Source organism: Anarrhichthys ocellatus, unplaced genomic scaffold (genome assembly GCF_004355925.1).
Source record: "Anarrhichthys ocellatus isolate YVR2014 unplaced genomic scaffold, GSC_Weel_1.0 scaffold57, whole genome shotgun sequence".
In the NCBI taxonomy this organism is placed as follows: domain Eukaryota; kingdom Metazoa; phylum Chordata; class Actinopteri; order Perciformes; family Anarhichadidae; genus Anarrhichthys; species Anarrhichthys ocellatus.
This window is the reverse complement of record NW_022280087.1, coordinates 347897-374787: the sequence shown is the minus strand read 5'-3', so window position 1 is coordinate 374787 and position 26891 is coordinate 347897. Positions and strand designations below refer to the sequence as shown.

The following is a 26891-nucleotide window of genomic DNA, read 5'->3' as shown; positions in this document are numbered from 1 at the left end:
CAAACACTGTAGCAGAGAAAATGACCTGGTGGCAGTCATGTAAAAAGACAACATCACACCTACCATTTTTGTTTCATTTGTTATACTATTTCCCAACCTATTTCTATAAAGGTATGCGGTACAGACGTTGGGAGCAAATATTTTTTAAATAGAAAAGTCTTAATTGATTTAATTACCATCTGGGCAACATATTCAGATGCAGTTCACTGTCCTCTGGGAGTTAGTTGGCAGCTGTCTTTTTTTCCCCGACTCTTATTCTCCCGTTTTTATGCCGTCTTGAGTCGCTGGTACTCGTTGCCTCCTTCTCACAATGTGTTACGTTTATTGCAGACGAACAAGATTGGCGGAAGTTAGGTTTCATGATTTCAACTCGGATGTGGATGTTTGTGCAGCCTTCTATGTATATTGTTACAATGTCATGATCCTGTCATGTTTTTCGATGGGAAAAGTAGATAACTTAAAAAAGTCTGTTGTGCAGTATAACACAATTACAATGCCATTAATCATAAAAAAGAAAAAAAACCAAGCTGAATTTCTTTCATACTTTTATTTTACAAAAATTAGCAAACAATGGATTCTATATGTACAACATTTTTCCAAGTGTTACCACTATTGGAGGAAAAAATGCCTTTTTCTGATTGAAGCACACATGATGTTCAATGACCTGCGGAAAGTTGAAAATCTGACGTTAAGGGCGTTTTTTACAGCTTCAGGCTGTGATAATCGGTGTAGTTTTGGCCGGTTGTTTAATTAAAGAAAGCATGCTTTTCAACCGTACCGGTGGAGTTTGGGGTTCAGGGGGTTAATAATATTGCTTTGCACGTTGCCGATATGAATGGAATGCAATTACAGTTCCGTCAGAGATTTAAATTTAGATGCGGTGTCATAATTAAACGTAATGTCAACCTTAATATTGATATGGCACACCGATTTTAAAAAGAGCATTTAATATAATATCATATACATAAGTTGGTGTTTTTAGACCCGGATCACATGCAGAATGATACAACTTCAGCTTTGCATCGGCAAGAATGTGTCGTGTGCAGTCACTGCAACTTGGATTGAAAGGCCTCGTCGCACCAGCGTGTCTTTGTTAAAAGTTCACCGTCACTGTTCTATGGACATGGCCGACTTTGTCGAGTGTTGGAAACTGATTGTAACCCTGGTATTTAGGATACTGTGTTTCTTTACACTTACATAAACACACGCACACACAGAATTCTGCATTGTTATATTGTGCCCACATGTTTCCCACCCTTTGCTTTCTCAGCCTGATTGCCAAGACACATCTGGTCCTAACGAGGTGTGTGTGTGTCACTATGTATTCGCTATGCAGCCTTTCAGCCCGGCCTTGTGTTGGAGTGGTGTTGAGTCTTTTACTGCCACCCACTGCTTTACAACTCAAAGCCTATACTTTTCCATGTTGGATAATAGTGTGTGCGCTTGTGTGAGCGTGCGCCCTGATAGTAGTTATAATACCATAGCTTGTGTTTTGTCTGCACATATCTCAAGGCCTGTTAATCTGTTCTAACAGCGCTGATTTTCCAGCTTTGATGGCGATAGCAGTGTAGTTTTGATGTGACTGCGGTCTCTGGGAACAGATTGAGTCGAAATGCTCACGACCAGCGTTGCTGGACGCACTGGTTCCACTCTGCAACGAAGCCACGGACTGAAATGTAACGGGGATTGCAACGTTCGCTTTTCATCCTTGAACCTGTGATTCCCAAAATTCTCATGTCTTGTATCTTTTCACAAATGCTCAGCCAGTGTTTTCCTCTTACATCTGATTTAAGTGTCTGTGGAGTCAAACCAAACTACATTTGCCTATTTGTGTGCTCCCTGCTCTCCTTTACAAGATTTCAAATAGATGGAACACAATTTTTTACAATTTTGTTTGAAGGCAGGTAGTTTAACAAGGTGAAGAGATGCACTTAAAAAAAAAAAATTTGATTTGAGAAATATTTCTTTTTGTTTACATCCTGGCTCCAAGTGCTTCTACCATCAAATCACTGAAGGGTAACATTGTCTTTCGTCTTTCAGATCCAGGACTTTTTATGGCAAACGCATAGTACCAAGCCCTGACTATGATCTGTTAACCAGGTTAGGTTTAGCTCCACTAGAGTCAATTCAACTTTTACGGGTTTAAAGCATATTTTGTTGATTATCGAGATAATGTCGTGAATCATATCGTGCCATGCCTAAAAAAGACAATGAACAACTTTAGAAGGATAAAGGACAATCATAAATATGCTCGTCCTGAAATATATTTTCCACTGACCCGGAGTCAGTGGAAAATCTAAATGTTATCCTCCTACTTTGTTATTGTAGCAGCGTTCAGGTAGTGCAGATTCAGACCGATACTGAATGAAAGCATATGGTCCTATTGTTTTGAACCTGCTACAATGTGCCTTCTGCATGTATTTTGTTTTCCCTACGGTGCCGAACCGGGACCCAAACATCAAGGTACATATCGAACTGTGTGTAGCTTTACGCTGCTAGCAGTGTGCCAACAACAAATAAGACAAAGAAAAGATGAGACAGGGTTAAAGGGCTGGAATAAGCCAGCTCTTGTTGTGTCCATCCTGTCTTTCGCCTCTGTTGATGATCATCCAGCTCTGACACCCTCCTCTCTCCTCTCTCCTTTCTCCCTCCCCCAGGGTTTGCCTTTCCGGATTGGGCCTACAAGCCCGAATCAAGCCCGGGCTCCAGACAGATCCAGCTGTGGCACTTCATCCTGGAGCTGCTGAGGAAAGAAGAGTACCACGACGTCATCGCCTGGCAGGGAGACTACGGAGAGTTTGTGATCAAGGACCCAGATGAGGTGGCCCGCCTGTGGGGGGCCAGGAAGTGTAAACCGCAGATGAACTACGACAAGCTCAGCCGTGCTCTCAGGTGAGACTGAAGAATAAAAGGAGGTGATGGAGGAGGAGGACAGTGTCTCCACACTTAAGCACAAATTATATATTTCAAAGTCACATGGCCACAAGTTAGTTCAATTCTACCCATGTCTGTGAGAGTCCATGTGGGCTTTACATGCCAACAAACAACACCGGAAACTAAACTACCCAACACAGAGTTTACTTGCCCCAGGCAAGGGCGCAAGCTTTAATGTCGAGCCCTGCTACACTACAGAAACCAACCTTGAAACTAAATCTTTTAAAACCTGATTGAACTCGCATCAGGAGCAGAGCTGCAGAGCCGGGTCTGCTGACACTTGTTGATATATTGACACCAATGACAAAAACGGTCTTTACTCGGGTGCTTGCTTCAGTCTGAAAGGTATCAGCCATCCTTGGTTAGGCTTATCTGGACTGATGCTAATATTTAGCTTCATATTGAGGTCGTGTGTCCTTGATACCAGAGGAGTCCGATAATGGCAAAGAGCCCAGACGGGTCGGTCTTAAGTTACACGAGCTGGAATCGTGTTCTTTTGCACTTCAGATGAACTGGGATGAAGTCAGTGAACCATTCAAGGCGGATGTTTTTTTCTTTAAAAATCTATTTTATTTTTAGTGTAAGATAACAGTTCAGCAGCGGTTAAGGATAACTAGTGTGTCCATTCTCTCTCACGCACACACACACACACACACACACACACACACACACACACCAGAACTGGAACAAAACTTTGTGCTTCAACATTCTACTTCAAACGTCTACTTTATGTTCATCTTGTTTTTATTTTTTGCAAAATAAAGATTCACAGATCACATTTTTAGGAACATTTTAAGACACTTAATCTTCCAGGCATCATCTTGTGGTCGCCGAAACTGAAAGTATGGTTGTCATTTTTAGTCGTCGCCTTTATTTTGAGGAATGAAGACACTATGAAGTATAACTTGGCTGCTTTTAAAGTCCAGCCTTGTTGTGTAATGTAGGAGATTTTGACATTGAACTTGTTTTTCTTTTTTAAAGCTCTTATTTCTCTGATACATTTGATCTGAAGTACAACAGTGTTAATGTGTAGGGTAAAGATGTTTAGTCGTGAATGAGCTCCTGCGCTTCGTGCTGAAACTCGAGCGTGACGGTAGATTTAGAAACACACACCTTCACCCTCTGCGGAGCACATGTGGGATGCTGCGGAGCTTTATTTAGCTGCCAGCCTGTTTACACACACACACACACACACACACACACACACACACTGCTATTCATCAATGTCGCCTCCTGTTTTGTAGGTTGGTGTGGGTTATAGTTTGCCATGGTGATGACTAGTTACACTGCCTCATCACCACACACACACACATACACCCACGTTCACACACATAGAGTTAACACCTTGTTGTATGTCAGCCCTCCTCCAGCCCATCTGTGTCTTGTTTGTTGCTTGAACCTTGTTTTGTCTTTGCTGCTGTGTTGTTTATTTGTTTCAGTTCCTTTGTAAAAGGGACAATACATTCCGTATAAGCACAGGGAGAAGCCATGCAACAGGTGTAACGTGTATATAATACAACGGTTCATATGATATCCTAGGAAGAAATGACTCCCTCATTATCCGTGTGTTTTCCTACCAAAGCCACCAATGACTTCTCGTTCCTGGGTGAAAGATCTGCGTTTGTTGGACCAACACATCACCCCTCCCGCCCGGTGGGTGAGATTTAGCGGTCTTTATACGTTCACGATTACGTGCAAAACATACCAAAGCATTTCGTGGGATACCTATACGTAGGTATAGCTAAGAATGCTGGATGAAACTAGCCTGATATTTGCTGAAGGGATGAAATGGTTAATTTCCTTTTTTCTGTAGACCTACTTTACATTAGTGTCCTATCAAAAGTTGATACAATTAATATCATTTCCTAAGCACCTTTCAAAGTAAAACACAGATGTCAAATTGACAGATTTATAATGAGGGCTCAACAAGGGCTGCAACCTTCTGGTCTATTGGAGAGGGAGAGAGAGGGGGAGGGGGAGATTGATTGATTGATTGATTTCTTTCTTTCCTCCGGCCCTAAACTTGAATAAATACGGCTGAATCATCCGAGTTGGACAAAACACTGTAAAATGTATCCTTGTCCATAACATCCTGTGCACTCATATTTTGGGATGCCATTTTTGTATCCGGAGCGCAGAGACGGAGACTAGAAATCCAAGTTGAAAATGGCAGGCTGTACTTTTATTCATCTGCTTCCATACAGAACACTAACGCACATGCTGAGGATTGTATTGCTTCAATCCACTACGTTTACCATCAAAGCTGATTGGACCACCACATAAAAAGGTGGCAAATTGTTCCATTGAAGAGGGAATTAATCCCATAACGTTTTCACAGTAAATACACAGTCCATGTATTAAAGGAGCCGCTACTTTCTTTTTGGTCTCAGTAGAGTGTTTTACATCAAGGAGCAACTTTGATGCGAACGTCTTTTCTGTGGTTTGCGAACCTTTTTAATATGAACCGAGGGCTGTTAATCCATTCTGAGGTTCTCTCTGTTAGATGTGAAGTCTTTGATTGATGCTTCTCTCCGTCTTTGTAGTGCACATGTGTGTGTTTTCATTCACGCGTACACGTCACATGTGTGTAGAGACGTATGCGCTTCTGAGTTTGGATCTCAAGCACACATTTACGCACGTACACAAAACATAGATGCCGAGTCTATACAGTGAAAAGTGCTTTCTAGTTTCTGTTTTTTTTTAAGGAAGTTCAAATGGTCTTCAAAGAGCAGGAGGCCTGCAGCGAGGCCTGGGCCCAGCATGTGAGACCGGCTGTCCCATATTGACTCAGCAGTGTGTGTGTGTGTGTGTGTGTGTGTGTGTGTGTGTGTGTTCGTGTGTGTTTTCACTCCTCTCACATGTACATTCTTGGCCTCTTCCACCCGGACCCATTCAAAGTGCCATCCATCCATCCACACGTCTGTGAACATGATGTCCTTCCAGCTCTTGTTTTACGGCACACACAGGCCACGGTTGTTGTTAACACCTGCTCACAAATACTTCTGTTGACTTCCTAGAGCGTGTGTGTAGTAAACTATTGGCTTTTTTTGTGTTTTTCCGTGTATGCCCGCTTGCCACTTCCGTGTTAATTTCCACCTGTACAAAGTCTGCCAGAATTGAACTCCAGCGCACATTTAAGGGCTTGCCATTTTTCTTCAGTTTTTTTGCCTTTTTGTGAGACTTACCTTACATTCTTCAACTGTATTTTCTTTATTTATTTATTATCACCATATCTCACTAAGAGCCCGTCAAACATGTAATATAGTATATATTAATTTAAGAAAGTATTATATGTTTGCTCAACTTCCCTCAATGATTAGAGACCCCCCCCCCCCCCCAATAAGTTTGAGTTAAATTATTGAAATGACTAAAAGCCACTCAAATAGTCACTCTGATTCATTCTGTGCATGCTCGGTAGTTTTTTATCATTACTTGTTTATGTATTTTCGTGCCTACTGCATAACCGCCTGCTCCTTTTGTGTGTCTGCGTTGAACGCGAGGGTGTGGGTGTGCGTAGTAGTCGTCTCTCTCAGAAGAGGCCCTTCACTTATTGAGTCATTGAGGAGCTGGATGAGCTCCTGGTCTACGTCAAACACACTTCACTTTGTTCTGCATTGTACCGAGCTCCAGTGACTAATACTCTGACCATAGTGGAGCAGGGAGTCAGCTGGGCACGGCTTCATCAGTGTGACAAATATGATGTCCTATATCATTACTGTCACTATGAGTGTGACTGATCGTAGGAAACTAATCATTTACTGTTCTGTAAGAATCTTATCTTGTTTACATCTTGGCTTTTGTTTAGGGTGGTAATAATGCACAGAATTCTGTTTGTTTGTCATTCATGGTTTTTGTAGCTCTGTGGAACAGCAAATAAAGGATTTAGACTTGGCAAAGTTAAACAGCATTTTGAAAGTATTCCCTTGAATTTGTTTTATCACACAAAAGGTTTACATTTTGGATTATTGAGCTTGTATGAACATTAATCCGCCTCACAGATAAGTAATTCTATTCTCTAAATACCATCGTATTTTATTACTATAGTTTTACATTTGCAACACTTATTTTTATATTGTGTCTGTTATATATGTAGCCTAAATTAGGGGGATGGATTTATACAGAAACATGGAGAACAGCTCTTTTTGTAACTAATTAAGAGACATGTTTACAACTTAATGTTCGAGCAAATTTAACCACTGAGCTCCTCGAGCCCGACTGGAAAGGATGCATAATGCATTACAGTTCCCAGAATGAAGTGACCAGTGTCAGCTGAATGAGAGACACTGATTTATTAGTCTTTATGTACAGAAATATGAATGCGGTTTTGGTCCCCGAGGGCCATCGTTGAGTCACACGGAGCCATTTTATCTTCCGGATGAGCTGTTAGCGGCTCGCTATTCACTCCTCTCCATCGCTCTGTGTATTGACAATGACTAATCCCTTACTAATGGAGCCGCCTGGGTTTGAGCAAATCTGTTAGATCACAGTGAGATTTTGAATCCAACCGCGTCTTCACATTATGAGTAGGGGTGGGGGAAAAAATCGATACAGCATAGTATCGCGATATTTTGCGTGGCGATATTGTATCGATACACTGACGCAAGTATCGCTCTTTTATTATATAAACTATTTTTTTTTAAAAATCAATTGCTTTTTCAGTCCACTAGATGGTGCTGAGTTGTTTTCTGGTGAGGTCAGCAAAGGTCCCAGGTCAGCGTGATTGGTAGGAAGTTGGTCAAAACAAAGAGACATCTGGCCTCACAACAGGGTTAAATCTGCAAACAGTAGCCAGGCTCATGGGGAGAGTGCAGCGCATAACTGTCTCTCTGCCCTCGACGTCCACGCATCGCAAGTTATACTGAGTTATATAACTCTTATATCCTACTTATATAAGTTATAGTTCGTATACTGCATTTAGTTAAGTAGGTCTATGTAGTAATACAAACAGTTCAGTTTGTCAGGTTCATGCAACATTTATGACATTGTTGGTCAGTCTGTCTGCTTGACAATCCTATTTTGCGGCAATAAAAATGATTGAAGTGAGATGAACAGACTGAAAACTTTATCTTATTAGATAAAACATGTTGACACAGTTTTCCTTTGGGGACATAATTTGAAGTTGAAAAAAGTAATAAATCGCAATATAGGCCTATATTTTCGCAGTATCGTGATAATATCGCAGTATCGTGATAATATCATATCGCGGGATCTCTGGTGATTCCCACCCCTAATTATGAGCAGCTTGTTAAGTTGCGTGTTCACTGAGTAATGTCGGATTAGCATGCAGGTAGTGCAACAATTTGGTTTCTGTAATACTACAGTGTTTTTATCTATCTATCCAATTCACTAACATTCACCTGAAAAATCTCTGAGTTCAGTATAGGTGGGAATCAGTTTTGAATCTCTTTGAATCCAACGATTCTCTCCATCGGTTGAATGGCCGACCACGGTTGACTCGTGTTTCGCCCCGTGCTACACCACTGTCCCTTTTTTAGTTTTTTGTCAATTCTTTTCTTTTTTCTCTTTGCTGATCCTGTCCCAGTATTAGCCATAACCGCAAACTATAATGTAAAAAGTCGAATCTCAGAAGAACAATCTCCACCTGCTTCCTTTTAACTGGCTAACGTATTAAATCTTGTGGAAATGTAAACATAGGCCCATCTGGTCTGCAGGCCGCAAATCGTTTTGTCTGTCATGGAATTTAAAAGACGTTTTGGAAAAATAAATCACCCCAGAAAGTTTGTGGGAAGTCATCGAAATTAGCTTCACAAATACCTGTATTCAAAAGCATAAAAATTGGTTAAAAAATACTTTAACGTTCGGGCAGCTCAGTTATGTCTCTTGACGTTATGTTTTTCACTGTATGGGTTAACATCAGACTTCAACCTTTTTTACTCACATTTTTATATACAGTATACACTGGACATCTTGGAGATGTATTGGTAAAAATGTAGAATGAATCCTGTGTAGAAACCCACACGTCTCGCCGAGGGTCTTGATTGCTTATGTAGGTCACACAGAGGCGTTTAATATGTTAATGCGTATTAAACGGACTGTTTCATAAGCTTTCACACCTGACCCCTTTGATTCGGTCATAACAAACTCTGGTCTGTTGGTTTGGGCTGGTGTGATAGCTGTCGAACAAACCATTGTGCGGACTACTAATATAACGTTACATCGAACGCGAGTACCTAAACGCTGTGTGGGCGCATTGCTTTTGAGATAAAACAGTTTATGTATCGAGTTCTTTCCCCACCAGAGGTGGTTGATGTTATTCATTGAAGTAAAAGTTTAATTTTAACAACTACAAACCCTCTAATGACTCTCGGTATCTTTTCATTCATTTATGTTCACACCCGTAATTGGCTCACATCAGTAGGGATACCAGAAAACGTCTGACTTGTGACCATAAAAGCTGTCGTCAAGATTACTAAATGTCCTCATACAGTTTATTCAGGTTTGGGATAAACAGTGGACTTTGGTGATTTTGGTTGACGAGATGTGAGCTGTTTTGTTCCATGCAGGACAAATGTTACTTCAGTCCATAGTCTCAGCTGGAGAAAACGTGCATGATATATAGACTTATCCATGCTGGTGAGAACCGTGTTTACAGCTGGTAACTCTCTGGGAGATAACACTCTTGTCTGTCCTTCACTCTTTAGATACTACTACAACAAGAGGATCCTCCACAAGACCAAGGGGAAGAGGTTCACCTACAAGTTCAACTTCAACAAACTGGTGCTGGTCAACTACCCCTTCATCGACATGGGCTCCGGTACGCGCACACTCACATTTCTGTACCCGATATCCCAGGTTGGCTCACCACTCAAGGACGTGTGTAGCATCACGGTGGAGATGTTACCTTGTGTTGTGTCTAACCGTTGTCTTTTTTTTTCTGCCCTGATAACATCCCATGGGAACTAAAATTCCCGGTTATTTATAGTTTTGATGAAAAGAATGAAATTACACTTGACAGAAAGAAGCCGTTCAAGGAGCGTAAGCTCTCGGGCAGACGCGTTGTTTTTGACCTTCAGGTGTCTGAATTTGAGGTCCCTGTGCTTGTGTTGCTGAACTTATCTTTGAGATTGAAGAGCTAAAACAACCGCTGAACACTTGATAGTAGTGGTGCAAGGGATCATAAAACTCACGGATTGGATCAAGGAGCAAATATAACTTTTAGAGATCCCTGATCACGTTTTTTCTGCCGCTGATACTAATTGCAGATCATTGATGATCCATATTGGCAGACACAGATCCCTTTGTTGTTTGATTATAGCAGCTGGTCTACAAGGATCCATCCGTCCCAAAAATCATTTCAACCACTCTGAAGTCAATAACATTACACAGATTCTCTGTGTTATCCTTTTACTTTGGGAAAGTAATTTTTTATGGGGTTTTATCTTCATAAAGACACACAATTTAAATAAGGAAATAAAAGATTGTATTTTCATTGATTAAAACAAATCTTGTCATTAGTAGTTTTAATGATGTATTATAATCTGCTTAGAGCTAGTGTAAACAGCTCATAATTCATCTCTAATATCTATTCATGTTGCTCTGAAAACAACTGGATTTTTCAAGTTTCTCACCAAAACTACATTTTACAAGATTACATCATGATAACATTATAATTTACCTACGCCCAGTACTCATTTTCACTGAGCAGAGCCTGAACGCATAATAATGTAACCAAATTAAACCTTTCTTCGTTAGCGATGCTGCTAACGTTACTAGCTCTGTTTCCATCAATTTGGTTGTTTTACGATGTAACATTATCGGAGATCGGCGACTAGAAAAGCATAAATGATGTCCTGATCACATATTATACTGAATATTGTCGGATAATGATCGTCAGTAAAACTACGTACGGCTCGACAGTGCTCCGTTGCACCACTGCTTGTTAGCCAAGAACAGAGTTTTTCACAGAGAGCCAATCATGATCTGATATTTTCCTGTAATTTTGTTTCAAGACATTCAAATGTTTTATGTGAAATTTAGTGTAGCGGGGGACCAACCAGTTAACATGCCAAGGATAAATCTTATAAGTACAGACCTGGAGCAGCTTTGTGGCCAGCCCTGGTCACCATCTACACACTGCATTTAATATAATCCAATCATATCGAGAGCTTTTTGGAGGCCAACCCAGGAGGTTAGCATCTCACTGCTTTCCGCGACAAAAAGCCAATGGAGGTTTTCTATTGGATTTATGATTACTTCAGGAAATAAGCTCTCTGGCAAACACACGCTTGTGATACTTGCACGTTATGTTCATCAACATACTGTTCACAAATGAACACCACTTTTATGATTTTTGAAATGTAAACAAAATTGGTAAAAGTAAAAAGCTATAAGCGTACTGCAGACATCTTACCAAAACTTCCCATTGACTTCGAGATGAGGGAACCAGAAGGGCAAACGTGCTTAAATCATTTCCTGGTTTTATATCTCTGTTCATATCAAGTATGTTAACCCCTAAGATGGCTCAATCAGATACCATCCTATAGAAGTACAAATCCTATACACAAACCCATTTTGGGTGTAGTGTGTGTGTGTATGTATCTTCTCAGACATCAGTGTGCCACGTCCCAGATTATCCCTCTCCTCTCCTCCCCTCCCTCCTCTGAAGTCGTCTCCCGTTCTGGTCCCGGCCACCCAGTGTAAACAAGGCCCATATGGGAGCGTTGGATACCGGGTGACATAAGTGCGGCACGAAACTTTAATTATAGCCTCTGTGTGATGTGGCCCACACACATGACATGTTGTGATATGATGGTTTCGTACGACGGTCACCCGCACGCACATGCCCACGTCAATCTGGATTGATGAGCGAGCGCAGACGCTCACAAACATACACATCAGATAAACACACATCTTCTCTGACACACATGGCTGTGAGACACACACACACACACATTCACACACACACTCAGCAGTGCTGGAAAAAACAGAGGAACCCAACCCATGTTTGTGATGGCAGTAAGAGCGACTTTTCCAATATTTAATTCTGGCACGTGCGCGGATGCCAAGAATTTATTGCCGTGCCACAGTCTCTCTGGCAGGAGAGAGAGAGGGGGGAGGGGTTGAAAGAGAAGGGAACTTGTGGCTTTGAGTAACCCAGTGTTTTCTTTCTGTGTGCCTGTGACCCTTTGGGTAAAATAGTTTGAGTTATGGGAGACATGTGACTCACTCTCATAGCTACTTTTCTCCTCAGTTTAAAGTGCCGGTTCGCCTGCTTTCTTCTCCCATCCTCCTTTATCTTCTTTTTGTTTTTAGATCATTTACATTACATTGTGGATTTGAATTTAATCGCCCCTCCCCTCTTTTCCTCCTCACAGGTCGTGTCCCTCAGAGTGCTCCCCCGGTGCCGACCGGCAGCAGTCACTTCCGCTTCCCCCCCTCCACGCCGTCGGATGTCCTCTCCTCCAGCGAGGAGCTGCGCAGTCCGGGCATGTTCAGCAGCGTGGCCCGCCGCATGGCCCGTGGCTCCGTGAGCGACTGCAGCGACGGCACCTCCACCAACTCGGAGCTGGAGGAGGCCATGGGGGCCGACGAGCGAAGTGTGGGGCCCGACAGGGTCTACAGGGGCCTGCTCCCTCCACGTCTGCCGCACGAGTCTTTCTTCAGGATCTACCCGAACACCGGGCTGGCCAGACATGGCCCCAGGGTCCACCCGGATTCTCTGTCTCCATTCCCCGTCTCCCCGCTGCCTGGCCCAGGAGGTCTTCTGTCCCCGGCCCTGTCCATGACCCCCACCCCGCACCTGCCCTACACCCCCTCTCCCTCCATGTCCTCCCCCATGTTGGGTTCTCACTTCTCCTTCAACCCAGAGGACATGAAGCACTACCTGCAGGCCCACACCCAGTCCGTCTACAACTACCACCTCAGCCCCCGGGCCTTCCTCCACTACCCCAGCATCATCATCCCTCAGCCCCACCGCCCCACCCTCGAGAAGCCGGCCGCCCATCACCTCCATGGCCCGCCCATGCCGCTCTCTCATTCGCTCGGCCACCAGCCAGGAGGCGGGGAGGATGGGCCGCACCACCCGTCGCCGTTCAAGTTCAAGCTGCAGCCGCCGCCGCTCGGGCGCAAGCAGAGGGATTGTGGGAGCTCATTGGCCTCTGCTTCCTCCTCCTCCTCCAGCCAGTCCTCCTCATTCACAGGGTCTAGTCAGATAATCAACTCTGCCTTGGCTGCAGGGCCTCCTAAGATCAAGGTGAGACTGCTAAAACACACACAGGATGTGATGGTTCCACTTAGGGATGGTTCAGGGGTTTCGGAAATGCCTCTCAATCATTTCAAGCATGAATAACATCTGGCTTGAGTCATAAATGAAACGTCATCCTGTAAAATATTCTTCCTCTCCAGGTGGAGCCCATATCCGACATCGAGTCAGAAGAAGAGGTGGAGGTGACTGACATCAGTGAGGAAGATGAGCTCAATCAGAACGACCGGGATGACGACGGCGACATCTGCAGCAGCGGCGCCGGCGGCAGTGGCAGCGGCGGCATCGGTAGCAGCCTGGTCGTCCTCCACCCGGTTAACCTGAAGAGCGAGCCGGGTCAGGCGGCTCCCATCAGCCCCGGGGGCACTCGCTGCATCCCGCTCAAGCTGCGCTTCAAGCGCCGCTGGAGTGAGGACCAGAAGATGGAGGCGGACGGCGAGCGGGACGAGGCGGAGGACAAGAAAGTAAAGGCCGAGGGAGAGGAGGAGCGGCAGGGGAGGAGAGAGGGGGCGGGCGGAAGATCGGTGGGGGAGGTGGCGACCGGGGGTGGAGGAGGAGGAGGAGGAGGAGGGGTCATTTTGGGGTTGATGCTGCCACCGCCGCCCACCCAGCGCAGAGCGAGCTCTGAGCTGCAGAGGGCCACGGCACAGCTGTCTCTAGAAAACACTGGCTGCTGAGCATCATGTGCACGCACACACACACACACACACACACACACCTTCTACTTGGATACAAAACACACACCTCTCTGAGTCTCGTCTTCAAATGTTATAGTTTTAGACCATAATGCCTTGTGGCTTCTTGATGGCACTAGTGAACGTGAGCAAAGTGGAGACAGTAACTGAAAGGTGATGACGTAAACACACTTTAATGTCTGAACATGTATCATTTGTTGGAAATAATGTTTTCTGTGCAACAATTAAAGGAGTCGGGCACTTTTTGCTGACCTCGCAGCCCTGCGAGCTCCTTAAATGACTCCACACAAAACCAAATATTTCCCCGCACATGTTACAATGTTCACAAGGTAGCGAAGAACAAGATGACACCATTATCACCGCTCTGGGTCTGTCGCTGTTGCAGTGCCGCCCCCCTTCTTTCCCACCTTCGTGCACTCCTGTGGTCAGTTCTGTCAGCAGGCTGCCACAAGACGTCACGGCTGGCATAGAACGACAACACAGATGTGCCTGTGTGGCCTCTGATGTGCTGCAAGGCTAGACCCTTTACTCCCCATCAAACACCAACACAGCAGTATTTTTTATTTTTTTTATTTTTTTCAGATAACCCCCCCCATGAGAACACCTCAGAGCGCCAGTTAAATCCGCAAGGGGGTCACATCTCGCATCACACCTGTGCCCTCCTCCTCACATCATCACCGCTCCCCAACAACAGACAGACAGATCCTGATGTTACTAAAAAAAACAAACACTTTTAACAGCCCTGATAGAGATTACAGAAGTGCCTCTCGGTCCACGCCCGTCACCAAGCCTGATGGCGTAGTGAGGGGGAGAAAAGAAAAAAAGAACGGTGACATCTCTCCGATGGATCTCTCAGACTGAAGAGGGAGATTAGGAAGAGCTCTCCAATCAGCGCCTTGTCTCCAGGAAGAGGGAGATTGACCTCTGAACCTCTGACCCGCCACGCATTAGCATTTGTTAGCCAGCAGATGGTCGTGGGATCCCACTGTACAGAAAATGCCCAGGTCTGCGGAAAAAAGAGCCGGATCTTTCTCTCCTTCTCTGCGCTTGTCGAGGAAGCAGCGACTAGAAAGGCTGTAATTACAGACACACTTAATTCTGTATGCGTGTGCTTGGTGGACAAAAACCCCTCTCAGGATACAGGGGGCGTCTTCAGCTGGTCCTGCACGACTTCACACACACTGAGGGGTTTTGGAGCTTTGAGGTAGTTTTTTTTACTCCCTCTAACGTACGGATCAACAGCTCTTCTGCTAGCCCCCCCCCCCCCCCCCCCCCCCCCATTTGTTTGTTTTATTTTTTAAACTGCATTCTTTCTGTCAATCGACACGGGACAGTATTTTAGGGCATTTGCAGTGATCTGAGGAAGTTTCGTGCATCGCAGATAACAGCCGACGTTCGGAGCGAACAGATTTATCTCGGGGGGGGCGTAGACATGAATGCGGAGCGTCGAGGTTAAATTCAGACAAACGTTCACCGAGATATCGAGAAAAACCTTCTTTTTAATGGCGTTTTACTCAAAGTTCAAAAAGAGGGGGAGAAAGAACACTGCGCCCGTTGTAACGAACAAGTCCACATAAGATTGTGCCTTTTTATAAGCCAACAAGAGTTTTATCGCATTACCCCCAGCATGTTGTATAACACACACACACACACACACACACACGCACGCAGTACCACCATGCCTTCTGTTTTTTGTAAAAGAGAGATACAGAATAAGTAAATCTACACATATATATTTTATTCAAATATATATTGAATTCAAATATTATATTTCAATATGGTCATTTGATACAAATCAGGAAAATCCTACTATTTTTAATGGTAAAGATATGTATATATTCTAACGGGCATATGATTACCTTTGCCTTCTCACCCTTGCCTTCTCTTGACCGTTGAGCTGCAGCGACAAAGGCCTCAGAGTTTTATATTTATATTGTTCAAATTGTTTGTTTTTGAACCAGTTATTGTGTATTCAGGGGACGGAGGAGAAATGAGTTAGCAGAGTCTTTTGGGGTAAAATCGGTGGGCGTGTTTTAACCTCCCTGGAGTAGGCGGGGTTTGACCACGTCAGGGTCTCCCCCTCACCTGTCCCCGTGTGGTAAACCCCGCCCTCCTGTAACTGAAACACCTGACGCATTTAGGCCCCCGATCTGCTGAAACGGGGAGCCGGGCGACGGACCCGTGTGTTCCGGACGATTCTGATTGGACGACAGCAGGTCTTTCCTGCTCTGCGTCGCCTCACATAAGCCAGCTGCCGACACAAACAGACTTTGGTTCGAGCGCGGACTCTGGACTCGGACGGCTTTGTGTGATCAGAGTGTGTACGGGCTGGTCTGAACCCTACACACACACACACACACACACACCCTGTCCTGGTTACAGTGAGGCTTTACTGTGGCTAGAATAAAGGGAAGCATGACATCACATGTGACATCAGACGCCCCCACAGTCTCTCTGGAGTAGACGGTAAACCATAGAAACTGCATGCACACTCGCACGCTGAGGAAATTGCATCATAAAACCTCTGAGCGGAGTGGAGAGAGAGGGACTTCCCATAGCCCGACTTGCTCATTTTGCTCGGTGTGTGTTCGTGCACTTGTGTACGTGTGGTTTCCATGGTTATGCCGTCACACACACACACACACACACACACACAGCTGTTCAACATAAATGAAATCTCGGCTCCAGGTTATAAAGTTCCTTTTTTTTCTCGTCCAGCTAGCTCCAGACTCGTGTGTATCTTATTTTGAAATACTTTTTCTTCACCAGACATTTACATCTGTCGTTTTTAATTGGCTTGTTTTACATTCTCAGCATTAAAAAAGTGCCAGCAAAAAATAATTAAATCCAATTTTCGGGAACTTCAGAGGACCGATGTAGCCGTTTTGAAGTGTGTAGTAAAGAACAATACAAACGGCGGGCTGTACCTGAACCGTTGAACCGCGCTGCCTTACACACAAAACAAGAGAATAACCGTTCCGCCGCCGGGTCCATATTTTCACCCCACCGCGCCCGATTTGTCGTTGTCATTTTCTTCTGTATTTTTTCCTGATGTATTACTGTTACTCTTGTAATTTTATTATTAATATGACTGTTTTTGATTATTCTGAACCCTCCTGCCCCGTCTCTCCTCTCCATGAATTTCCTGGTTTCCTGTGAGCTTTTGTTCCAGTTTTGCACTCTTTCCCATGAACTTCAACTAGTTTGCTTCAGTGCATTTTATTTTTAATTTTAATCTTTTTTTTTACTTATGTTGACTTTATAACCACGTTACCATGGACAAGAGGGTCACATTATCCCCACATGATATAACGCAGGGGGAAGAAACACTTCTTCTTTTTTTTCTTTCTTTTTTTTTCTCTTTTTTTTCTGATGTTGTACATATATATTTTTCTTCCCCTTTTGGCGGATTCTGTAAGAAAAAAAAAAAAGCTTTGTACTGTTTAACCATTGTATTATTTGAAATGTGTCCCCCCCGTCCCCTCTCTCTGTTCTCGTCCCTCCTCTCGTGTCCCCCTCCACGGGGAGCTGTCACTCCAGAGGAGAGACGGACCCTTTTTTGTTTTTATCATGGAGGAACCACCTGTAGAGTTTCTCTTCATTTGTAATTAAACGATAATCAGGGTTCATTAAAAAAAGGTTTAAAAAAATGGATGTCTACTTTTCTATTATTTATTTTAATTTTATTTATTTTCTTCTACTTTGTTCATTTACTCAAGTACTGCACTCCAGTAAAAGTTATACTCTATTTATAGTAGTTTGGTGAACGGCTCAAATGTAGAATTATCCGTTTGCTTTAATTGATATTCTTTCATATTTCCTACCAGATTTGAACGGTTTATCTGATGAGCGCAGCAGCAGAATAGAAATGCTTCTGTTTTTACGTTGTCTATCAGTCTCGACAAGCTCCCTGAGAACTCCTCTGATGCTGATTGTGTCCCGGATGACACCTCGTGCTTTCACTTCAGCAGAAATGGAAGTATTAATTACAAGACTCTCAAATCTTTTCCGTACATTATGTGGGTTTATCTTCTGCTTGACCCCCGACCCCCTCTCTGGGTGCTTGTTGGAATTTGTTTTTTAAGGCTGGTATTTAGATCTTTTAATAAAAAAACAATAATAATCTTTTACCAAAAGTACTGATAATAGCTATGATTTGATTATTTTAGATCTTAATTTTTTTATAGCAGTTGCAATAAAAGCTTTTCATTATTGATAAAGTCAACAAATCATTTGGTCTATAAGATGCTTTGAAGTAGTGAAACATTCCCATCACAACTTCCCAGAAGGCAAGATGTCTGAAAATAGCTTGTTTATCCAACCAACAGTAAAGCCTCCAAAGACCTTTAGTTGACCACCACAGAGGGAAACCCTACAGCAGCTCTCCACATGTTGAGAAGCTGTCACCAGAGAGTTGTAGCTTAAATATAGATGAATCTATTGTGACACGGTTGCCAGTTCTAGCCAAAACATCATATATATCTATCTATATATATCTATATCTATCTATATATATATCTATATCTATCTATCTACATCTACTCTCCTAATAACAGTTCAATAAGGTTATGTATTCAGTTTACTGTGTTCCCCACTTTTCTGAGTTTTTTTTTTACCCAAATCTCGTTCATACTTCTGCAGTCACATGGATAGATTTTGGACCTTGTCCAACTAAAGAACTTGAATAAGGCGTCTTTAAGTTGCTCTCGGAGGATATTTTGGTACCATTCTTTATTCATGGCTGTGTTCTCAGGCAGAATTGTGAGTGAGCCCACTCCCTTGGCTGAGAAGCACCCCCATGCATGAATGCTCTCAGGATGCTTTACTGTTGGCATGACGCAGGACTGATGGAAGTGCTCACCCCAAACAATCGGAAAGGGGATTCATCAGAGAAAATGACTTGACCCCGGTCCTCAGCAGTTCACTCCCTGCACCTTTTGCAGAACATCAGTCTGTCCCTGATGTTGTTCCTGGAGAGAAGTGGCTTCTTTGCTGCCCTTCTTGACACCAGGCCATCCTCCAAAAGTCCTCGCCTCACTGTGCGTGCAGATGCACTCACACCTGCCTGCTGCCATTCCTGAGCAAGCTCTGCACTGGTGGTGCCCCCATCCCACAGCTGAATCAGCTTTAGGAGACAGTCCTGGCGCTTTGCTGGACTTGTTGGGCGCCCTGAAGCCTTCTTCACAACAATTTGAACCCCTCTCCTTGAAGTTCTTGATGATCCGATAAATGGTTGATTTAGGTGCAATCTTACTAGCAAGTCATCTGATCACTCTTCGTAACATTCTGGAGTATATGCAAATTGCCATCATAAGAACTGAGGCAGCAGACTTTGTGAAGATTCATATTTGTGTCATTCTCAAAACTTTTGGCTGCATGTGTACAATAATCACTAGACTGCTGAACAAAAGGCCTCAAGTTGATTTCTCTCCTGGTGTCTCGCTGAAACTCTGGCTCCCCCTGCTGTCAGTTTCTAGTAGTACATGATACATCTACTACTAGAAACTAGAAACGTTCTACCGCCTGCTCTGGGAAACTCTCGCGAGAGTTGAGAGGGAATCTTGGGGATAGCGTGTGATACCCGTGAAACCATAATGGCTCCATAATTGAGTGTTTAACTAAAGTTTGTTGACATAAAAATGCAAACGCACATTTATTATTACTGATCTGTCCAGTCTGGGAACTTGCACAGAGTGACAGCTCTCCGTTGTGGAAGGTAATGAAATGGAAATATGCCAGTGTCGTGTCTTACACTGCTTGCACTTTAGCTTAGCTCTTCGATTACCATATTAACAGTTTGGTAGGTCAACTGAGAAGATATATGATTGAAGAAATAGCACTGCTACTTGACTATTTTTTTTTTACAAACAATATTATATATATATGAATAATATATTAGTCATTTCTTCTCATGCCACTTTCTACTTCACTACATTTCAGAAGGAAGTATTGTACTTCTTTACTCCACTACTTTTATTTGACAACTTTCGTTGCTAGTTATTTTAAAAACTTAGATGTACTTAAGTACCTGTGTAAAAGTACTTAGTTACATTCCATCACTGGCTAAGTATTCATGTAGCAGCTATTAGACTCGTGACTGACTGCAGTATCCTCTCTCTCTGTGCCTACACTGGTCATTCTACTTTACTTTCTTTACTTTCACAGTCTCACTGTGTTCTCAAAGTCCTGTTAATCATTCCAGTGTTTGTTTCATGTCTCTAGCCACCAGCCCTCGTCCTCCCCTCCACCCCTCTGTCTCACCCCCTCCACCCCTCTGTCTCACCCCCTCCACCCCTCTGTCTCACCCCCTGCAATCTGATTTGAAGCATTCACCGGCTGCTGATCTCAACAGGGGATGGGCCGTATTAATAGGAGGCTGATTGACGGGCTGTTTGGCCTCCAGCCGAGAGGGATTGTTGTCTGGCTGTGGGACGAGGTCGGAGGTCACAGTCCAGAGAGGCCGAGACAGAAACCAGATCACAACAGAAGGCTAATTATCATGCATTGTTGCGGGGCTCCTGCTGGGAATCCGCCTTCACTTTCAGCAGCAGGTTACAGTGAAAACTGTGGACCTCCAACATTCAAACCGTGGTGAGACACATGATCAGTGTAACGTTTCTTATTATATACCTATATTATGTGGTTGTGTATGAGTGTGAAGGGAGGGGGGGGAGTAAACAATAGATTAGTCAACATCCACTTCGCTTATGACATTATAGTTACTGATTTAAAAAAAATACATCAGATTAAATAATCTAATGAAGTAATTATCATAATCTGGTATTACAAAATACATAATTTGCTGACATCTTGTTTTGATAAATCTATTGTCAATATATTAGTATTTGGTCTGAAAAAAGCATCTGTACCACTTTAGGCAAAATGTTTGCCTCCTATGTAATATTTAGGTTCCTCTCATTATCGTCCACGTTGAAATATGGAAAAATTATATTTTAAATCATTTATATCTCTCTCCCCTCTGTTTTCTGTCGTGATGATGGGATTCACATTTTATAGAACTATTTGTTTCCGTCCCATGTTTTACTCAGCTGCTTTCCCTCATTGATTAGACTTCACACTATAGCACCACAGCTGTAAAACATGGTAATGAACCCAGTGAGGACATAGTTAATGTGGAGCTGACAGTTGATAAAATATGTGTAAATCTAAACACCGGAATAAAAGTTCCGGTCAATCTCAAAATCAACAAAGGAACATAATGGTCCCCTGTGTCCTTATTAGCCAACAAACAAACCTCACACTGTTATAGAATTCACATCTTGATTTATAGGATTCTAGGGATACTCTTCTGTGATCAAATATATCGTTATCATAAAAGCTCCTCGAAGTTACCTCCCATTTATTTATGAGGTGCAAATTGGCTGCAAATGTAAAACTGAGCTCCCAACTTACTTTTGTGCGAAGCTGATACATGCATGTGTCCGATATATCAATATATAACTATGTCTAATAGCTATAAGCATGAGGTCAATGTCACACGATGGGCTGAAGAAAATCCAAGCGACTGCGACACATTCCACCCCCTCATTTGTTACTTGGAGCAACCTGACGAGCTCCCCTTGCACATGGACTGGAAAGATGATGGCTTCAAGGCTCTCTTCCTGCTGACATCTGTCCTAACTTCAAGTCCAGCCATGTTCCGACTGTTACATTCACTCATGCAGCTGCAACTTTTATGTTTCAGTATTTATCAGGACCATTCAAGAGCATCAGCCTACAGGTCAGTGCAGTTTAGTTTGAGGATACAGCGCCATCTACTGAGCAACGCAGACTGTTGCAGATGTAGTAGAATGAATGAAAAGGAGGAACAAGACATTTTTACACACTGACCTGGTGGCACTCTTTAAAAATAAACATTGTTTTAAATCTCACCATTAATGAACTAATCCATCTGTTGTGTACGGGCATCTTTATTGTGGAAGTAGTTTGGTTCAGTTGTGATAACCCATACTGAGAACTGGAGACAATTACGATTACAATTGATCAAACTTTATTAGTATAACACTTTTCATACAAGTACAATATTAAGTGTTTCACACTGACTGATTAAAAAAAATGATGTGCAACAGGTAGAAAAGTTCATCTTCATAAGTACAAAAATAAAATGTGGTCTTATTCTGGCTTAGATGGGAAGCTAATTATTTCTACATAGGCACACTTTTTATTTTATTTTCAAGCAGTTAATTATTGAAAGTGTCTTTTACCCACAGAGTGTGAGAGAGTTGGTGATTTCCATCTCATTAGTATTCGACTGGCCAATAGTCTGCTATCAGATCTGCTTGGAGGCCAGAAGCAAAGGCAACTGAGGAATGAGACAACTGTAAAGTCATGGCATCAGGTTCCGATAAGTGTCCTAGTTACCTTCAGAGTCCAGTGGTTACAGAGGTGTACACGACCTAAACCAGGCTATGAAAAGTCCTGCACTGTAATTTAGATTGACTCTTTTTATGGCCGTCATCAAAAATATTCACACACTTGTTGGCAACAGTAGTGTCCTTTGCACCGCCATCCAGACAACCCGCTTTAAACGTTGAATTAAAACTTCTACCAGCATCAAAATGTCTGGTTGTTGCACGCTCAGTTGTCAGACTCATCATTTCAACTGTCTCAAGTTCTACAGAATTCCAGCAGGATCAGGACCGTTTCAGAGCAGCATGTGTTTCAGTCTAACGGGTGACCGTGTTAACTGGTGACTCTCAGCTGCTCGTGGTAACTTGCTATATGGTCTGCATAGATAATAAACACAGATGAGTCTATATTTGAAATTGATTGAAGGCTTTTTACGAGGACACCTTCATGTCCTGTTTGTGTTTTCAACAGCTGCCGTAACTACAAGAGTCACCACGGTTATCACGGCCACCCGCTGAACCGAAACGCGGGCGGCGTGTTAAAACGTGTTGACTACCACTGGACTGATCAAAAGTGCTTGTGATTGTAGCGCCCGTCGTAATCTCAAAAAAGTCAAACCTCTTGAGTCTACGTCACGGTGTTTGACGTTCTGTACATGACCACAGATAACGTAGTTGGAGGCATCCAGGGATTTCTCGCTGGTACAACGTTATACATTTCTCCAGCAAACACATGTAAATATATCTGGCCACTAAATCTCGATCCACTCACTAATGTATTCTACCCACTCACTAACAGCACGCGGATCTGGAAAGTCAATTTTATTTGGTTGCATCTGCGATCTTTGGTGGTTAATGCTTGCACAGCTTTATAAACTCTTGCAGTCTGCCATGCTTCTGCAGGCTTACTTACATCATCATGGTATACAAACAGTGAAAGGGTTTATATAATCCACCTAATTGTGAGTTAGGACGTGCCAGGCTGTCTCTTAGCTAGTCAGGTAACGTAGTATAAAGATGTCCCCGTTTTGTGGAGGTCAGGGTGAATGGATGGGTCAAATAAACACAGGACTTTACCCAGGAGGCCGCTGTTCATGTCCTTTATAAGTTGACATATTCAGGCGGCAACCTCCAGTTCTGCTGACTGAAGCCGATGCGAAAGTGTCTTTCAACTTGCATTCTCTCTACTGACCATCAAGGGGGCGACTCCTCTGGTTGTATAGAAGTCTATGAGAAAATGACTCTACTTCTCTCTTGATTCATTACCTCAGTAAACATTGTAAACATGAGTTTATGGTCTCAATCTCTAGTTTCAAGTCTTCTTCCAATGACGGTCCATTTAGAGTCAAATAGACCATAAAGCAGGTTATGCTTTAGGGCGGGCTTACTGTAATTGACAGGTCGCTGCCGCTACCAGAGCCATATGCGGCGTCTCTATGTCACTCCTCCGCATTCCAAATATTGTAACTTCTGTTCATTGGTTGCGAAAAAACCAACATGGCGACGGCCGTAGTCCCAGATGCTGACGCCAAAATTGCTGAACTCGAGGCTTCATAACGTCAGTCCACAAACCAATGGGTGACGTCACGATGACTACGTCCAGTATACAGTCTATGCTTATAATACTTTACTTTTGTCAGGTAACTTTCACACTTAACTAACGCCGCGTGCATACGTTACATAACAAAAGCACTTCTTTTAGTAACAAACCACGAGCCGAAACAGGTTCTGCACTGCAGGCGCACTCATCTCTCGTGTTGGAGAACATGTTGACCAAAACATATGCACATGGTTTGCAGGTGTTTGATGACATTTCTCATAAAAGGGGTCATTATAGTCAGAACTTTTGAAAAGCCTAACTTTGGTCCAATGAGTGCGAGGAACAAATTTATGTTGAATCAACCCATGTCTACCGCAGACAGATGAGGAACCTATCAATCTCGGAATCCATCACATATCGGTCGATGACAGATAAGCCTTTAGAGGTGAGGGGCTATATTTCTGGGGTTCTGGTGTAGCCAGATGATATCCAGGCCAAGACTTCCTTGTCCGTGCGCTGCTCATTCTCAGCAGTCCGATGAGCAACTTGAGAAGTGAGGTTGGAGTTGAGAGACGACGTGTAAGTAGCCAGTTAACAAGCTCATTTTAAACCAATAAAAAAGCGAAATTATCGGCAGACGATAGCCGGTGGGGTCCCAGATTGCATTACGGCCAATGTGTTCCTCCTCTTTTGACTGTTTTGACCTGCATTCAACCAAAGCCTGCTCCAACGTGTTTAGTCGATACTACTCGGACTACAAACCAGAATCCAGAACGCTTTCAATGCCAAAATCTTGTTCTGTCGCCTACAGATGTATGTGAATACAGAATCTGTTTATAGACGTTATTACTACTTTTACTTGAGTATAAAATCTGAGTGAGTCTTCCACCACTGCCGTATTGTTCTGGAGCTCTGGACAGTATCACTCTGTCCTCATCAGTAGATTACGTTTGCTCCGTTGCCATGAAAAATGTAGAGGTTCAGACTTCCCCTGATTCGTGAGCACTTTCAGGACCTTGACTTTGAAATGTTTAGCTCGACAGTTCATTCTTGACCAGGGAAACAGAAGGTGTCACCTCAAGGTCCCCTCCTGCCTGATTTATACTATTACGGCTGTTCGCCTATGCGTTCTGTGCGGAACCCTCTCGCGCACACCAGGCATACATATGTACCGCGGTGAAATCTGGTAGCATGGAATCCCTTTTTTGATGTGGACCTGTGGTTTTCAAGGTGATCTTTGTTTTTTGGTTGTTTTTTTTCTGACAGGCGTAATTCAATAGTACCATATAAATTTGGCCCAATGCAACTCCGTGGCAGGAAAAAGGTTGTTGTTGCTGTAACGGATGTGAGGTACGGACACAGCCTACTCATCTAACACCACCAAGATATTACATTTTTCATTTTTAATTACTGGCTATTAGTGACTGCACACTCATCTCAGATTTCATTTTTGGCCGCAGGTGCAGGCTGTTAAATCCACTGCACATACACTCAACCTCGAAATGTTGGCCGGGGTGGAGACGAGTAGAGCTGGGACTCATCTGGTCCATCTCTCACTCTCCATTTGTTCTTTTTCTCTCTCTTTTTTTTTAAACACACACTCTTGAATTAGAGAGTGTTAAGAGTGCTGGGTCAGGTACAGAGCAGGGGTCCCTGGAGCTGTTTAACAGTTAAGTGGCCATAATGCATTGAGTGTAAAGTGACTGGGATTGAGGGGGGGCTTAGCCGCGGCTCTCCGCCTCGTTCTTAGAAAGTGCTCAGAGGTGCTAATCCCAGCCGGATTTGTGGCACTCATTCACAAACTGCTTGACTTCTGCAGCTCTCAGTCTACTTCTCTGGCCCATTTCTCTCTGTTTCTGTCTGTCTCTCTCCATCTACCTGTCTTTCAAATCTCTACTCACCGCCTGTCTCTCGTCTGCCTTTTACCACCAAAGTCTCCCTCGCACTTTCATGTCCCCGTCTCATCCTAAAGCTCGCCCGAGGACTTCGATCTCGGGTCTCTTTTGATGTCTCTCGGCGGGCGCCTCACGAAACCAGCCACCCCTTGAAAGTTGTGTGCTCGCCACCCTCGCCCTACATTTTACCGAATGCACGCTCGTCTGCTGTGAGTGAGCACAGTCGGTTAGAGGGGAGACAGACACTGCAGTGCTTCACTATCGGGGGTGTGGGAGATGTCTGGAGATCCCACTCACTCTGCACTTACATGTCTGCTCGTGTTTGCGGTGCATTCTCACAGATGTGTGAATCACAAGTCACTCGGGTTACAGCCGTGAAATGTGTACAGTAAATGCAGAAATGCTGTGTGTCTGTGCATTCATGTGCAAACTAAATACTAATAATAAACCCGTACTGTACTTTGTCGTATGTGCAGCAGTGCATGTCTTTATGTTTGCATACTCAAAGAGGTTGTACAGTCTGCACGATATACACAAAAGTGTGTATATATATATATATATATGTGTGTGTGATTGCACAGGGCTGGGCGCAGTGTGTGTGTGTTTGTGTGTGTGCGCTCCAGCACACGCACAGCTTATGTAACGCCAAGGCATGTTATAACTCCACTGCGCCTGCTATGTGTGTGTAGGTGCTGGCTTGTACGCGTTCGCCCCGTTGTGTGTAACTATGGCAAGTGTACCCACTCGCCTGTCTGTGCGTTTGCGTGTGTGCGCGCGTGCCAGGCAGACTGCATTGCCGCAACCAGCCAGCTCTGTATCATCATTGACCAAACTCGCCATCTGTGCCCGTAAGCTAAAGAAACAGCGAGTCGCACTGCTACACAGCAGTTCACACACACCATTAGTGTGTTATGGAATAACAGTGGATTGCCACTGTGTTGTGTGTGTGTGTGTGTATGTGTATGTGTGTGTGTGTCTGTGTTTGAGCACTCATGCGTGTCTAACTCAGCCTGTTTGCATGTTTGTCTCGTGTTCTTCGTCAGTGTGTAACAGCATGTACCTGCTTGTGCACGTGCACAGTGTGTGCACGTGCACAGTGTGTGCACGCGCAGGGAAGGCCCACAGTGTAAGTGGGTCACTCTCTTAGGACCCATAATCCCATGTTTGGACCAAATTTACTCACTGGGGTTTCACTCTTCCTGTTTGGCCAAGCTGATGGCAACAAGCATTAATGAC

At 43.7% G+C, this 26891-nt stretch overlaps 1 protein-coding gene across 1 annotated transcript in view; it reads left to right on the top strand.

The window, feature by feature from the left end:
- Positions 1–14848, top strand: part of erf (Ets2 repressor factor) — a 35326-nt gene extending 20478 nt beyond the window's left edge. The window contains exons 2-5 of the mRNA XM_031871244.1: positions 2658–2892; positions 9597–9709; positions 12270–13147; positions 13300–14848. Of these exons, the coding sequence (XP_031727104.1) occupies positions 2658–2892; positions 9597–9709; positions 12270–13147; positions 13300–13833 (1760 nt within the window). The 3' untranslated portion in view covers positions 13834–14848. The remainder of the gene's footprint in view (positions 1–2657; positions 2893–9596; positions 9710–12269; positions 13148–13299) is intronic.
- Positions 14849–26891: the final 12043 nt, after the last annotated feature.